This window comes from Macrobrachium nipponense, chromosome 13 (assembly GCF_015104395.2).
Source record: "Macrobrachium nipponense isolate FS-2020 chromosome 13, ASM1510439v2, whole genome shotgun sequence".
Classification (NCBI taxonomy): Eukaryota; Metazoa; Arthropoda; class Malacostraca; order Decapoda; family Palaemonidae; genus Macrobrachium; species Macrobrachium nipponense.
Window position 1 is genome coordinate 34,178,469 of NC_087206.1, and position 14,565 is coordinate 34,193,033.

A 14,565-nucleotide genomic window follows, 5' to 3' on the forward strand; every position below is an offset into this window, starting at 1 on the left:
TTTTAGAAAAAAATTTCTGTCAATTTCTTAGTGTGACTTATTTTTTATAAATTTTTTTTGGTGTAACATCAATCCTTATGTTGTAATCGCTAGGGTTATTTGATTAATTTGCTTTTTTTTTCTTTCCTCCCTTTTCCCTGCTCTGGACCTGCTGAAACTGTACTGTATTGTATTTAAAACCATATGTAACATTTAACTGATTTTGATGACACAAATAACGGGCTTAACTCAATTTGTGTTTTGAATCAATTTGTCCTGTATTAACATTTATTTTAACACTTACGTTGATATCCTTATGAAATCATTAGTGGTGAAGATGAAATTGTGCTAGAGAACATGTATGTTGCTGTGCCAAACTCAGATAGACCTATGCCAATATCTGTTGTTCATCTTCCGAAAAAACATTCTTCATCTGCCCAGGAGTCTCTGTCTTCGCTATGGTTTTCACAGCCACAAGTAGACCCAAGATCAAGTCCCAAGAGTTCTTCTGCTTCCATTCCTTCTCAGTATCCCCCTCAATGGCTTGATCTCATGGTAAATCCATCTTCTGACCAGGTTAAGCCACTCTCTGGCCAGGCAGCTCTGACAAATGCCAGAAGAGTGTTGATGGGATTACCACTTGTGAGACGTAAGCGTACTGGGACAGTTACTCAGCATCCCCCAGTTTATCTTCAACGCAATTCTAATTTTCCTCATGGTAACCAATTTCATCATCATCAAAAAAGTGATGGAGGTTACGTGAAGCCCTGCAAACCAAAGCATTCTTGGCCTATTCCTAATATGAGTCCAAGCAAGTCTTATAACTGGTCAGGAATGCACTCGAGCAATCGGGGTAGTAAAGATTCTTTAAAGGCAGGGCTCAAAAAGACTGCACAAAGAATGATGAGGTTAAGAGGTTCATTAGAAAAATCCCAAAGTTTTGATTCAAGTCCTTTAAAAGCAAATATAGGGTTTATGGCAAAAAGTGCAAGTTTGAAGTTAGGTTCAAAAGTTCAGACTCCTGTTGGAAAATTGTTAAGTAAATCTCAAGGAAAGTCAAAGGCTTCAAAATCAACAAGCTTAAGGGAATCAGTCACATCTCCTGATGATTCTGTCGAGGATTGGGATCTTGATTCTCCTGATGTTGAAGTCATTGGCCTAGAAGAAGAGGATACAGCCACTCAGTATTCTGATGAGGATGACATTGGTCAAGAAATTACAAGCATTGAATATTCATACAAAACCTTATCCAATGCCTTTTCTGATCCTACTTTGAATAAAAGTATTTATGCAATGCAGAGTTACCCGGAGATTGACGCCCCACTTGGACCTATTCAGTTCATCTCGTCTGATGAGGATACTTGCAGTTCTGATCCTGTATCTTCAGACTTCAGTAGCCCAGAACATGAGATGAAATCACCCATCACAGTGCCTACTCTTCAGACACCTCAGAAGTTTTATATGAGTGAGGAAGAGCTTACATCACATAGCTCTGTGGAGAGTCATTTTACAGGTCCTGTAGATGTCAGTGACCTTCATACATCACATGGATCGTATGAAACCCATAGAAGAGGACAAGGAACCCCTCCTCAATCAGCTGCAGAATATCAAAACAGTTATTCCATTGAAGAACCAAGTAGACCAGTAGGTCAGTTTGCTCATTTGCAGGAAAATCTATATGATCTCTGTCTGCCATATTCAAACCCAACTCCACTGAGGGCAATTGATGAGCTAGAAGATTCTGGTCATGTTGAGCCTACTCCTAAAAGGGCTCTATGCCATGAAAGGAAAAGTGGCATTAAAATGTTTGTAAAACAGAGCAATGTGGATGAAAAGGAAGTAAACCTGACAGATACTGATTTTACAGAAAATCTAAATGTAGATTATAATTTAAGCAACAAGAGAAAGGCATATGAGCTTAGACCAGCAATACTTCATGTTACCTCTGGCACTCTCCCCAATATAGCAGTCATTCCCTCAAGTCCAGTCCTTCCTTCAAGAATTAGAAGTACCTTAGCAGATTCCTTAGAGGAGAACCATTGTGATGCTATGGAGTTAACCCTCACTTCAGCGACTGATGGTAACGTCGCATCAACAGAGGCAGTTAGAGATTGTGAGGATGAAAGTAAAAGTTTAGCAGCAGCAATGATGTCTGCATTGGGTAAATCAGGCTCTAATCACCTTAGTGCATCCAAGGTTAATTCTCCTCCTCCTCCACCTTCTCCTCCCTTTCTCCATGCTTCATATTCTGACTCCTTAATCAATCCAGGCTCCTCTTCCTTGGTTGTTACTCCTTCTGCATCAGGTTATTTATCTTCCCCTTCATCTTCACCTTCATTTCAACATGTAGCTAGCAGTGTGAGCATGGATGGTGACTTGCTTCATTGTGCTGTAGATGTAGCTGCTAAGTGTCCCTCCCACCCTGTGTACATCTCTAGCTTAGATATGCTAGTGGACGCACGGCCCGGCTCAGCATCGATGGTAGGCTCTCCGAAGCGATCATCTCGTAGTCGTCATACTAGTGGGTGTTACCCCATATCCAGGAGTCCGTTGCCTATTGATGCTGATGGTTCAAAGAGTGAAAGTGGTGGTGGTGGCAGTTCAGTGGGGATATCATCTGCAGCAGTGAATGGCGGTGCTCCCACTCATTCCCCAACTCATTCAGGAAAACTAGCAAGTCCTGCTCGTACACCAGGTGTCTCAATCAACAGGCGTTCTTCAGATTCTGATCTTTCTATAACACCCAAGGGTAAGTTCACATTGTCCAATTTTTATAAAATTTTCATTTTTAAGATGCCATTCAATTCTAGCAGACACATTTTCATTAGATTTGCTTTGGTTCTTTAACAGCTTTATTTACCTGTAACCAAATCTTCATATAAGTTTATTTGTTTCTTTAATTGACAGTTTATTTATCCGTGTGATGTCCAGCCTATGTGTTGCTGCACAAACATAGACCTTGATGTTGTACAGGTGCTTTTATTTTTTAAAAATTGGCAATAACTGTGGGAATATTAGCTGTGATTATTGAGGGTTGTTAAACTGGCCTCAGATATCTGAGAAAATAATACATTATTCTCTCCCATTTATCATTCTGTTGCAGATCTTGCTAAAGAGCAAACATACTTCAGAGTGGGGATGTTTATTTTGTTTATTGCTAATACTGAACTTTCATTATTTTTGTTCTTCCTCATTGGATGAGTGGGTTATGTGCTTGCCTACTGATTTGGTAGACTGAATTTGCTTCCCCACTCTGCCAACATGGAACCAGAGGAATTTATTTCTGGTGATTAGAAATTCATTTGATATAATGTGGTTTGGATCCCACAGTAAGCTGTTGGTCCCGTTGCCAAGTAACCAGGTTCCTAGCCACATAAAAATATGTAATCCTTTGGGCCAGCCCTAGGAGAGCTGTTAATCAGCTCAGTGGTCTGGCTAAACTAAGAAATACTTAACTTGTCCAGAACATTTCCACTTGAAAATGGTGTTCCACAGGGAAGTGTCCTTAGTGGCACACTGTTTACTTTATTTTAGCACTTAATTATATCAGTAAATGATCTATACCTATTTGAATTAAAAGTAACCTGTATATGGATGATTTTGCCATATATTATTAAGCATCTTGAATAAAACGTGCAGAACAGATCATTAATAAAAGCATAATAAAAATATATGCATGGGCCTCATCTATAGGCTCTAGATGTTCTGTAGATAAAACTCAAGCAATCAGGTTTTGTTAAAAAGAAAATATGGAAAAAAGTTGTAGAAATAGATTTAAAAATCAGAAGCCATAGTTTATACCAATTGACCAGACAGCAAAATTTTTGGTATTAGTATTCGATATTCATGTGAATTGGAAAGGCCACATAACATGCATAAAATCAAAATGTAAAAGAGCATTAAATATAATTAAAAAACTATCAAACATTACTTGGGAAGCCGATAAACATTCCCTTAATGTTCTGTATAAAGCAACAGTGCTGTCTATTATTGATTATGGAAGCAAAGTATATATATGGCTCAGCATTGGACACAATGCTGAAAATGTTAGAGCCTGTTTGCAATGAAGGCCTTAGAATATGCTCAGGAGCCTTAAGATCATCATTAAATCATCTTTTCAAGTTGAATGTGGTGAATCTCTCTCTCTCTCTCTCTCTCTCTCTCTCTCTCTCTCTCTTCTCTCTCTCTCTCTCTCTCGTAGAGGTAGTAACAATGAAAAGTGCTCTAAGAATTCAGACGTGATTCACCAACAAAATAATTATTTGAATCAAGAGACTTATTTTATAGATAACCATCCACCACCTTTCCCAGTTAGAGCTAGAAGATTGTTTTGAGATGCTGAATATAAATATAGTACAGGAGCCTTTAATAGTGAAATCACCTCCTCCTTGGACAATGAATAAAATGAGAATTTGTACATACCAGAAATATTTATTATAATAAAGGGACTCATATACACCAGAACACCATAGACAGCATACAATTGAGCATATAAGCTGAAAAGGTCCACAGTACGCAATATATACAGAAGATGGATCTAAATCAGAGTACGGAGTGTCCCAAGACAAAATGTATCAGGTATCTCTTCCCAATAATGTTTCAGTACTTACTGCTGAGTTATGTGCAGTAAAAATAATCAAAGAACACTCATTTAATAACTTCGTGATTTATACAGATTCCAGAAGTGCTATAGAAGCCATTCAAATTTGCAATACAAAAAATAATTTGTACAACAGATTAAGTTTTCACTCCATAAGTTACCTATATAATATTGGAAATAGTATTGAAATATGTTGGATCCCTGCTCATTTAGGGATAAAAAGGAAACAAAGCTGATAAAGCAACTTAAAAAGCAGTCTACATGATAAGAGCAAATGTAAACATCCCTAATAGCAGCTATATAAGATATACAGTGGTACCTCGACATACAAAAGGCTCAACTTACGAAAAATTCGAGTTACGAAAGCAAATACAAAGATTTTTTTGGCTCTACATATGAAAATAGTTCAGGATACGAAAGGTTGTTGCTGTAAAGTCCCAAGATTCGCCTGGACCACCGATAACAATTTTAAAACTTGCGCGCCGCTAACTGAGCAGACTCACCACCATCCTCCTGCTCTCCCATTGGTTCCTGATGATAGTCACAGCTATAAGATGCTGCTCTCCTATTGGTCAGCATCTCTCCCATCGTGCTCTACGTAAAGGCGTTCTTCTTCAGCCATTGCTTCGCACCAGCGTTATCGTACGCACGTGGAATTCGTTCATTCACATATACAATTTCGTTTGTTAACGTAAATTCGTGTTAGTGATTTCATTGTACTACTTTATCGTGTTGTGTGAGAACTTAATTACGTACAGTATAGTCATGGGTCCCAAGAAAGTTGCTGAAGTTCACGGAAAGAAGAGGATGCTTTCTATGCAGACAAAAATGGAGATAATAAAAAAGTATGAAGCTGGTATGCAGTCGAGTGTGATCGCTAAGGAATATGGCCAAAATCCGTCGACGATAGACACCATCCTTAAGCAGAAGGAAGCCATCAAAGCAGCTACACCTTCCAAGGGCATGACTATTTTGTCCAACAAGAGGAGCCATGTGCATGATGAGATGGAGAGGCTGCTGCTTCTATGGATTGAGGACAAAGAAATTGCTGGCAATACGATAACCGAGACGGCAATCTGCCAGAAGGCCAGCGCTATTTTCGGCAATTTGATTGCCCAGGCCGAAGACAACGGAGGAAAAGGGACATCGACGGCAACCCCAGACTTCAAGGCTTCTTGGGGGTGGTTTGAGAAATTCTGTAAATGGACTGGCATCCATTTGGTGGTGGGGAAAAAAAAAAAAAAAAAGTAAGTATAAAAAAGTAAAAATAAATGTAAAAATAAAAAAAAATAAAATAAATAAAGTTTTTTTGTAAAGTTAAGTGTTATGGTTTTGTTAATGTGTTTCATAAAGTTTAGTTGATGTTTCCTGACATTTTTAATGTGTTTCGTTAAGTTAAGTGTACGTAACAAATTTTCTGCCGTTTGTCCTCCTCCTCTGTTGCCACTTTCGGAGATAGCCTCACTCAAAAGGTAAGGTTCCACATTTTACTACATACGTATGTATGTACGTACAGTATTTCTTGTATGCCATGAACACTAATACACCTTATTTACAGGTACAGTGGTCCCCCCGTATTCGTGGGGGATGCGTACCAGACCCCCCCGTGAATAGTTAGAACCTGCGAATGTTTGGAACCCCTATAAAAACGCTAAAAACAGCCTATTTTGTTAGTTAAAACTCAAGAAAAACCACTAAAAATTTTCATACTTGATTTTTTTAATAGTTTTATCACAAAAAGTGCATTTTATGATGAAATTGATAAAAAAAAAACAGGAATTTGTGGATATTTCTCATAGAAAAATACCGCGAATGCGCGAATTTTCCGTGAATAATGCAGGGAAATGTTCCCGAGAGAAATCCGCGAATGTGTGAGTCCACGAATTCGGAGAACGCAAATACGGGGGTCCACTGTAGACTCGACAAGGAAAGTGAAGATACAGTTTTCATTAGCTTTCGTTCATCGAATTTCCCATTTGTTTTTACTGGAAAGACATAATATCGCTAAATTTACTCTAGAATATGAATATACACTAAAAATTATATCATATAAGTTGAAACTGCAAAACAAAACCGTTCAAATAATTAAAAACACAATATATGTCCGAAGTAATTGGAATTTCTCAGATGGATTCGTTCATAGAGATCTGGTAAATAGAATGTGAATTTCTGATTCTAGTACTATGTATCACGACCACAATATTTATTCGTTTTCCTTCATGAACGGGGATATTATTGCATCATCGTAAGTGGTGAATGCAATTATTTTAGTTTCTACAAACTCATGTTTGTATTCCAAAGCGATTAAAGTTAGTACTCAATGTTGCGACGGCTAAGGTGGGTTGAGCAAATATAGTTGCATCCGCAAGAGCATTTTCTATGATGTGAGGAGGAGCCCTAGAACTTCGAGCGGGAAAGCGCAAGTCACTGGATACTGGCTTACGTAACAGATATCGCTTCGAGCGGGAAAGCGCAAGTCACTGGATACTGGCTTGTGTAACAGATTTCACACTGATACTTTGACATTGACATGGATGGAATGCTAGTTGCTGTTTACAAAGCTACTGTCTTTAAACATAAATCTTTATCAAGGTTAAAGTAGCATGTCAGCTCAAAGGTTTTCTGGCTATATGCTCCCATTACAAAGCAGTTCGCAGTAGCCTACAGCCCTACACGACTGCGTTTCTTTGCAGTGAGGCTGAAGATCTCCCAACACATCAGCATTTTTTGCATGATATAAAACTTTAATTGCCTGTGCAATGCATATTGAGTTATTTATGGTAATGAATATTTTTGCTTAAAACAGCTTTTTTCGTGAATGATTTGTGGATGAAACCCGATTTTCAAAAGTACAGACTTTATCAAGAGAGCAAGAATGACCTTAGCCTGTGTGTAAAATTTTCCACGTCTTTTTACAACTTTGAATGTTATGGCAACTGTCGAATGAAATCAAGATTAGGGTATGAATTTCTTAGAGAATTAACTTGAATATTATGATACTTCAAATTTTATCTAGCATAGTGCAGCACGATCTTGACAGTCCTATCACCCTGTTTCCTAGCTATCTGTGCACCGACTCACCGCTCCTTCTTCTGCCTTTTCCCCGTCACAAGTCCGTCACCAGTACTATAATTCTCTCTCTCTCTCTCTCTCTCTCTCTCTCTCTCTCTCTCTCTCTCCCCACTTTTAAAACATACTTTGAAATATGTATTACCACTCAATCTACCAAAGAAAATCTAATGAAATTAAGCACGTAGTTATAAATAGGACTAAGCTTTCACGTAAGCAGATTTTGCTCTCTCTCTCTCTCTCTCTCTCTCTCTCTCTCTCTCTCTCTCTCTCTCTCTCTCTCTCTCTCTCTCTCTCTCTCTCTCCACTTTTAAAACACATTTGAAAAAATATTATCACTCAATCTCTCAAAGTAAATATGAATTAAGTATCTCAATAGATAGGCCAATGCTTGCTCTCTCTCTCTCTCTCTCTCTCTCTCTCTCTCTCTCTCTCTCTCTCTCTCTCTCTCTCTCTCTCTCTCTCTCTCTCCACACTTTTGAAACATGAAAAAATATTATCACTTAATCTCTCAAAGTAATTATAATGAATTAAGTATCTCTATCGATAGGCCTATGCTTGCGCTCTCTCTCTCTCTCTCTCTATCGTCATATTTCATTCTTTACTGTATTGTTCCTCACGATTTCCACAAGTACTGCCCAAATTTTAAAACACTCTCTCATTGTTTAAGATCCTTCTTCAATTATGTATGAATTTACATCAGTTTAGTGTCAAACATCACTTATAAATAAGGTTTCACAGTTGGTTTTGAATAAGGATAATCGATATTCTACCCTGAACTGACGTAACTAAACCAACATTAAAGAAAAATATAGAGCCTGTTTCTACATTAAAGTATAAATGATAATAGGGCCTCTACAGAATCTTTATGGTGTAAAGTTGATGGAAATCTAGAAAGCAACAAACGCTATGATTTTGAAGCTCCGCCCCCTTTCTAGAGTTGCCAGGTATGACATTATTGAATAATATATGTCCGAAGATTTTTAAAAACTGTATCTTAACTTTCCTTGCCGAGTGTACATATTAGTAGTACGTATTAAGTTAGGTATTGAATGGTCCAAATTGTTGTATTTCATTGTTTATTGGTCACTTAAGCTTTATTATAAAATTTACTGGGGTGTTTTTGTAGGGCTTGGAACAAATTAGGCAATTTACATGTAAAATGTGGTTCAAGATACGAAAAGCTCAGGTTATGAAGGCCGCCTCGGAACGGATTAATTTCGTATGTCGAGGTACCACTGTATAAAAACAATCTTAAATAAATGACGAGATGTACGGAATGAAGAACCTGAAGATAGTAAATTAAAACTGAACCTGGTGTTAAAAAATGGAGTTCATTATATCAGATAGATAGACGTGTGCAAGTAATTCTGACTCATCTCCGAATAGACCATACTCGTCTAACACTCGGACACTTAATGAGCAGTCCACATGGCCTGGCTCCTGAGTGCTCAGTGTGTGTTATGTGAATGTCAAAATTAGGACCAGCAGTGACTGTCAACTTTTAGAAATAAATCAGTGAAAGAAATTTTGTCAGAATCTTCTGCATTTGCAGTCCTTCCAATTTTTGTGCTTTTGAAGAAATCTAATTTAGCTAAATCAATATAAATACTATAAGTAAATGATGAAAACACAAAAATCCTCAGGTCATTTAATGAATTAAAGAAATACATTTTTAAATGTGTCTTAACTTATTCCAATTTTTTTTTTTTAATATGTATGTATGGATACGTGAGTAACTGCATTTACTGTGTGTGTGTGTGTGTGTTCCAGTGTGGAAGCATGTGCCTTTGTGCAGTTTTTAGTTTATTTTCACTCATTCGTCGTCACACTGAATGAACTATTGGATTGCAGAACTTGGCCTTAGGCCTAGACCAGGTATTTTATTTTATTCTAATCTTTCAGGCCAGTCCTATGAAAGCATAAAGGCAGCTCAGTGGTCTCGTTAAATTACTTTGATAATAATCAGAGGACTTTGGTATACAGCATACATTTGTTACCAAGGGTTTAACCTCGGTACAGATTCTCAGAGAAAAGCAAAAGAAAACTATTATCAAGTCTCCAAGTATACCGTTTCACTCACACCCGTCTCTCTCTCTCTCTCTCTCTTTCTCTCTATAACTACAGTTCCTCGCTGGACGAGTGGTTTTCGCGCTCGGCTGCCAATCCGGTGGTCCGAAGTTCGAATCCTGGCTTGGCCAACGCTGAATCACAGGAATTTATTTCTGGTGATAGAAATTCATTTCTCGATATAATGTGGTTTGGATCCCACAATAAGCTCTAGGTCCCCGTTGCTAGGTGACCAATTGGTTCCTAGCCACGTGAAAATATCTGATCCTTCGGGCCAGCCCTAGGAGAGCTGTTAATCAGCTCAGTGGTCTGGTAAAACTAAGATATACTTTTTTTCTCTAAAACTAAAATAGGAAGTACAGGAAACCCTTGTCTATCAAACTAAAGTTTATTATTAAAACAAACAAGATTAATAAGATTAAATTGAAATGCATGAAACAATCACAAGACATAAGACCCTTAATTGAAACATTCCCTCCTAGGGGCACTATGCCGTTAGACGTATTAAGCAAACAACCATAACACAAGTCCCAAAAACTCAAATGTAAGAGTCCGTAATATTGTTAAAGTTCCCTGTGTACTTGTCTCTCACTGATACATCTTACTGGTAATCGGCAGGAGTCCAAAACTGGGACCTCCTCAGGGCAATGGGTGTCTCTTAAGAATAATGATAATTGTGTCTCTTAAGAATAATGATAATTGTGTCAGAAATCAAAATCTATCTTTCACTCCTTCCGCCCATCGAACAAACTTACGTACATACTACATTTCTCAGGGTCAATTCATGGAAAAGCTAAGTCAATGAGATGTTATCGATGTGTGTATTTCTTTGTCTCCGTGCGAGCCTGCTCTAAGCACTGACAACTGTCTTTGCAAGCCCTGACACCTTCAATCTTTTTCCGCTCGCAAGATCCCCATATGTAAGAATAATTTATGAATTCTACTAATTTCATAAGGAAACAGGGCTCGACCACCTAAAAATTTATAGAACCGGCCCCGTCCACTACCTAAAAATGCACATCAATTATGTTGAAGTTTCATGTATCATTTGCAGTGGAAATGTCTGTAACGGTGTCTGTTTCGCACATCGTTTGCATGCGAACTTTATGCACACTGTTAGGCACACCATCATGACTAAAATGGCCAACAATATCACAATAGATGGGAGCACAGTAATCCAGAAAAAAGAAGGAAAGATCCTCATCAGGCAATGGTGAAATCATAGCTATCTCAGTCATTCCCATCATTAACCCTTTAATACCGATTGGACGTATTAAACGTCGACTAAAATTGTCTGTCGTATGCCAATTGGACATATGGTACGTCGACGAAAAAAAGTTTTTTTAAAAATTCGCGGAAAAATATTTATAGGCCTACTAGACGAAAACTTTTGAATCATGCTCCTTGGGGGATGCTGGGAGCTCACGGATCAAGGCATTGTTTTGGTTACAATCGTTACCCAGGCACAAAAGCGCGAATTTCTTTCTTCTTGTACTAAAAAGCATCAGCGACACATCTCAGAAATTATTTTGTCACTTTGACATAATTTTTGCACCATTTTATATTAGCCGTTATGGAGGAGTAATTTTAGTTTATATTTGACAACATCTCCAAAAGGTTGTGTGATGAGAGAGAGAGAGAGAGAGAGAGAGAGAGAGAGAGAGAGAGAGAGAGTGAGAGAGAGATTGGTGGAAGAATGAATGGGAGTGGTTAGATGGCGGTCGGAAGCATGTCTGTTGTGGCACTCTGTAGGTAGTCAATGGAAGTCTGTTACAAGAGTTGTAAACAGTGAGGCGTCTGGTCAAGTCAGTGTTGGTTTTGGCAGCAGTTTTCCTTTGGTGTTTCGTTGTTTGGGTGTTATTTGATAGATTTTGGGGTTGTGAAGTTGTTGTGCGTGTGTCTGTCTGGTTGTGGTGAGGTTAAGAAGGTTGGTGGTGCATTTTCGGTGTCTGTTAGTGGTGGTTGGGGCAGGGTTGGTTTTTGGCGGGTTGTTGTACTGCTGTAAGTCGTGTGGTTGTCGTGTTTTTTCAGGCGGTTGGTGTTCATCTGCATTTAGTCGTTGGGTTATTGAGTTTTTGTGGGGTTGTGGGTCCCGGGTGGTTGATTTGTGTTTGGTTGTCGGCGGTGGTTGTGTGTTGGCTAGCCTATAGCCTATATCCAGTGGACGACAGCACAGCCTAGTCCTAGGTATCAGAAGCCAGCGGTGAGTACCTGTTTGTGTTTTTTTGTTCTGTATGTAGGTATTGGGGCAATTGTCCTGCTGTGTTTTTTAGTGTTAAGTGGAAAGTGTGATTGAGGGTGGGTTTGATAGCCAGACAGGTTAAGTTTATGTGGGGAGGTTACTTGTTTTTGTGATCCCGCCACACCGTTACATGGAGTATTATATATGAAAATGTGTGCAATTTCATGTAGAATACAACTAAAAACAACTCATGGTTGTAGCTTTTATCAGTTTTGAAATATTTTCATAAATAATGATAAGTGCCAAAATTTCAACCTTCAGTCAACTTTGACTACCGAAATGGTAAAAAAAACGTAATTGTAAGCTAAAACTCTTATATTCTAGTAATATTCAATCATTTACCTTCATTTTGCAACAAATTGGAAGTCTCTAGCACAATATTTTGATTTATGGTGAATTTATGAAAAAAAATATTTTCCTTACCTCCGCACGGTAACTCTTCTGAAAAAAAATCAGAAATTTTTTCGTCAGATTGTCGTAATGTTTCCACCATTTTAAATTAGCAATTACATAAAGTTTTATATATGGAAATGTGTGCAATTTCATGTAGAATACAACTAAAAACAACCCATGGTTGTAGCTTTTATCAGTTTTGAAATATTTTCATATAAATAACGATAAGTGCCAAAATTTCAACCTTCGGTCAACTTTGACTCGACCGAAATGGTAAAAAAACGCAATTTTAAGCTAAAACTATTACATTATAGTAATATTCAATCATGTACCTTTATTTTTCAACAAATTGGAAGTCTCTAGCACAATATTTCGATTTATGGTGAATTTATGAAATAAACTTTTTCCTTATGTCCGTGCGGTAACTCTTCCGAAAAAATCATAAATTTTTTCGTCCGATTGTCATAATGTTTGCACCATTTTAAATTACCCGCTACATCAAGTTTTATATATGAAAATGTGTGCAATTTCATGTAGAATACAACGAAAAACAACCCATGGTTGTAGCTTTTATCAGTTTTGGAATATTTTCATATAAATAACGATAAATATAAAAAATTCGTCCTTCGGTCAACTTTTAACTCTACCGAAATGGTCGAAAACTGCAATTGTAAGCTACAACACTTATAGTCTAGTAATATTCAATCAATTACCTTCATTTTGCAACAAACGGGAAGTCTCTAGCACAATATTTAGATTTACGGTGAATTTTTGAAAACAGCTTTTTTTTACGTCTGCGCATTACGAATTCATGCATCATTTTGTGATAATATTTTCTCTGTGTTGCCTTGATCGTTTTACAATGTGTTATATACCGAAATAATCGCAATTAAGTGTACAATATAACGAAAAAAATTAACTCGTTAGCTTTAACCGTTTTGCTCACATCGCAATTTGTATACAATTATATATAACATTTTTTTTTTTGCACTGTCATTGTATATGATAATGATATTTTTTTCATTTCTGATGGTTGCATACTAAACTTCAGGCTGAGACAAAAAAAGGAGCCTCAAATGAACTCTTAATCTTGAAAATTAAGCGTGCTGTGATTTTTTGAAAAAAAAAATTTTCCGCTGGCATACGGGAGACGATTTTTAAAATACCGCTTTGGCGTTTAAGGGTTAAAATGGTCCCATGCCTCATGGAGGTGCTTCAAGAAGATCCTTTCTGTTGAGTTGTATATCGCCCTACTCAATACGAAGAAGAGCGAAGAGACAACTCTACACAAGGCGCTGAACAGTTGAGATTTCTGTAGTTGAAACGACTCCGTCAAGTTGTCACAGAGCGTTGAAATCTGACAGCTAACACAGAAGACTGCTGTAAGAATTTCCTCGGAGATCACATGGTAGTTTTGTTGGAATTTCGTAAACTGACATGCAGTTGATATCTAGTTATGATGTACGTCCGACGAGGCATTTTTTTCCAAAAAAGGCCAGTCTCATCACAATTGAAGACTTGCTGAGAACTGTAGCCTTCCTTGGTCATCATCTCATCGAACGTCTTTTTAAAGGCTTCGGCCGCTTTCGTGTCCGAGCTGGCAGCCTCCCCATGCCGCACCACCGAATGGATACCAGTCCATTTACGGAATTTCTTGAACCACCCATGCGAAGCCTTGAACTCTGGGGTTGGCGTTGATGTCCCTTCCCCTCCGTCGTCTTCGGCCTGGGCAATCAAATCGCCGAAAATAGCGCTGGCCTTGTGGCAGGTTGCCATCTCCATTATCGTATTGCCAGCGATTTCTTTGTCTTTTATCCAGACAAGAAGCAGCCGTTCCATCTCGTCGTGCACGTGGGTCCTCTTGCTGGACAAAATAGTGACGCCCTTGGAAGGTGTAGCTGCTTTGATGACATCCTTCTGCTTAAGGATGGTGCCTATTGTCGACGGATTTCGGCCGTATTCCTTGGCGATCACACTCAATCGCATACCAGCTTCATACTTCTTGATAATCTCCATCTTTGTCTCCAATCTCTTCTTTCCGTGAATTTCAACTTTCTTGGGACCCATGACTACGTATACGTATACTGTACATAATTTACATATAAGTAGAGTAAAGTTCTCACACAACACGATAAAGTATGTATACTGCAACGAAATCACTAACGAATTTACGTTAATAAACGAAATCGTTAGAATGAACGAATACCCCGTG

At 38.1% G+C, this 14,565-nt stretch overlaps 1 protein-coding gene across 4 annotated transcripts in view; it reads left to right on the top strand.

Annotated features, from left to right (window-relative positions):
* The window catches only part of LOC135225732 (uncharacterized), a 391,490-nt gene that overhangs the window by 135,224 nt on the left and 241,701 nt on the right, over positions 1-14,565 (top strand). For all 4 annotated transcript variants that reach the window (XM_064265117.1, XM_064265118.1, XM_064265116.1 and 1 more), the window contains exon 7: positions 309-2,728. In XM_064265117.1, coding sequence (XP_064121187.1) covers positions 309-2,728 — 2,420 coding nt within the window. The remainder of the gene's footprint in view (positions 1-308; positions 2,729-14,565) is intronic.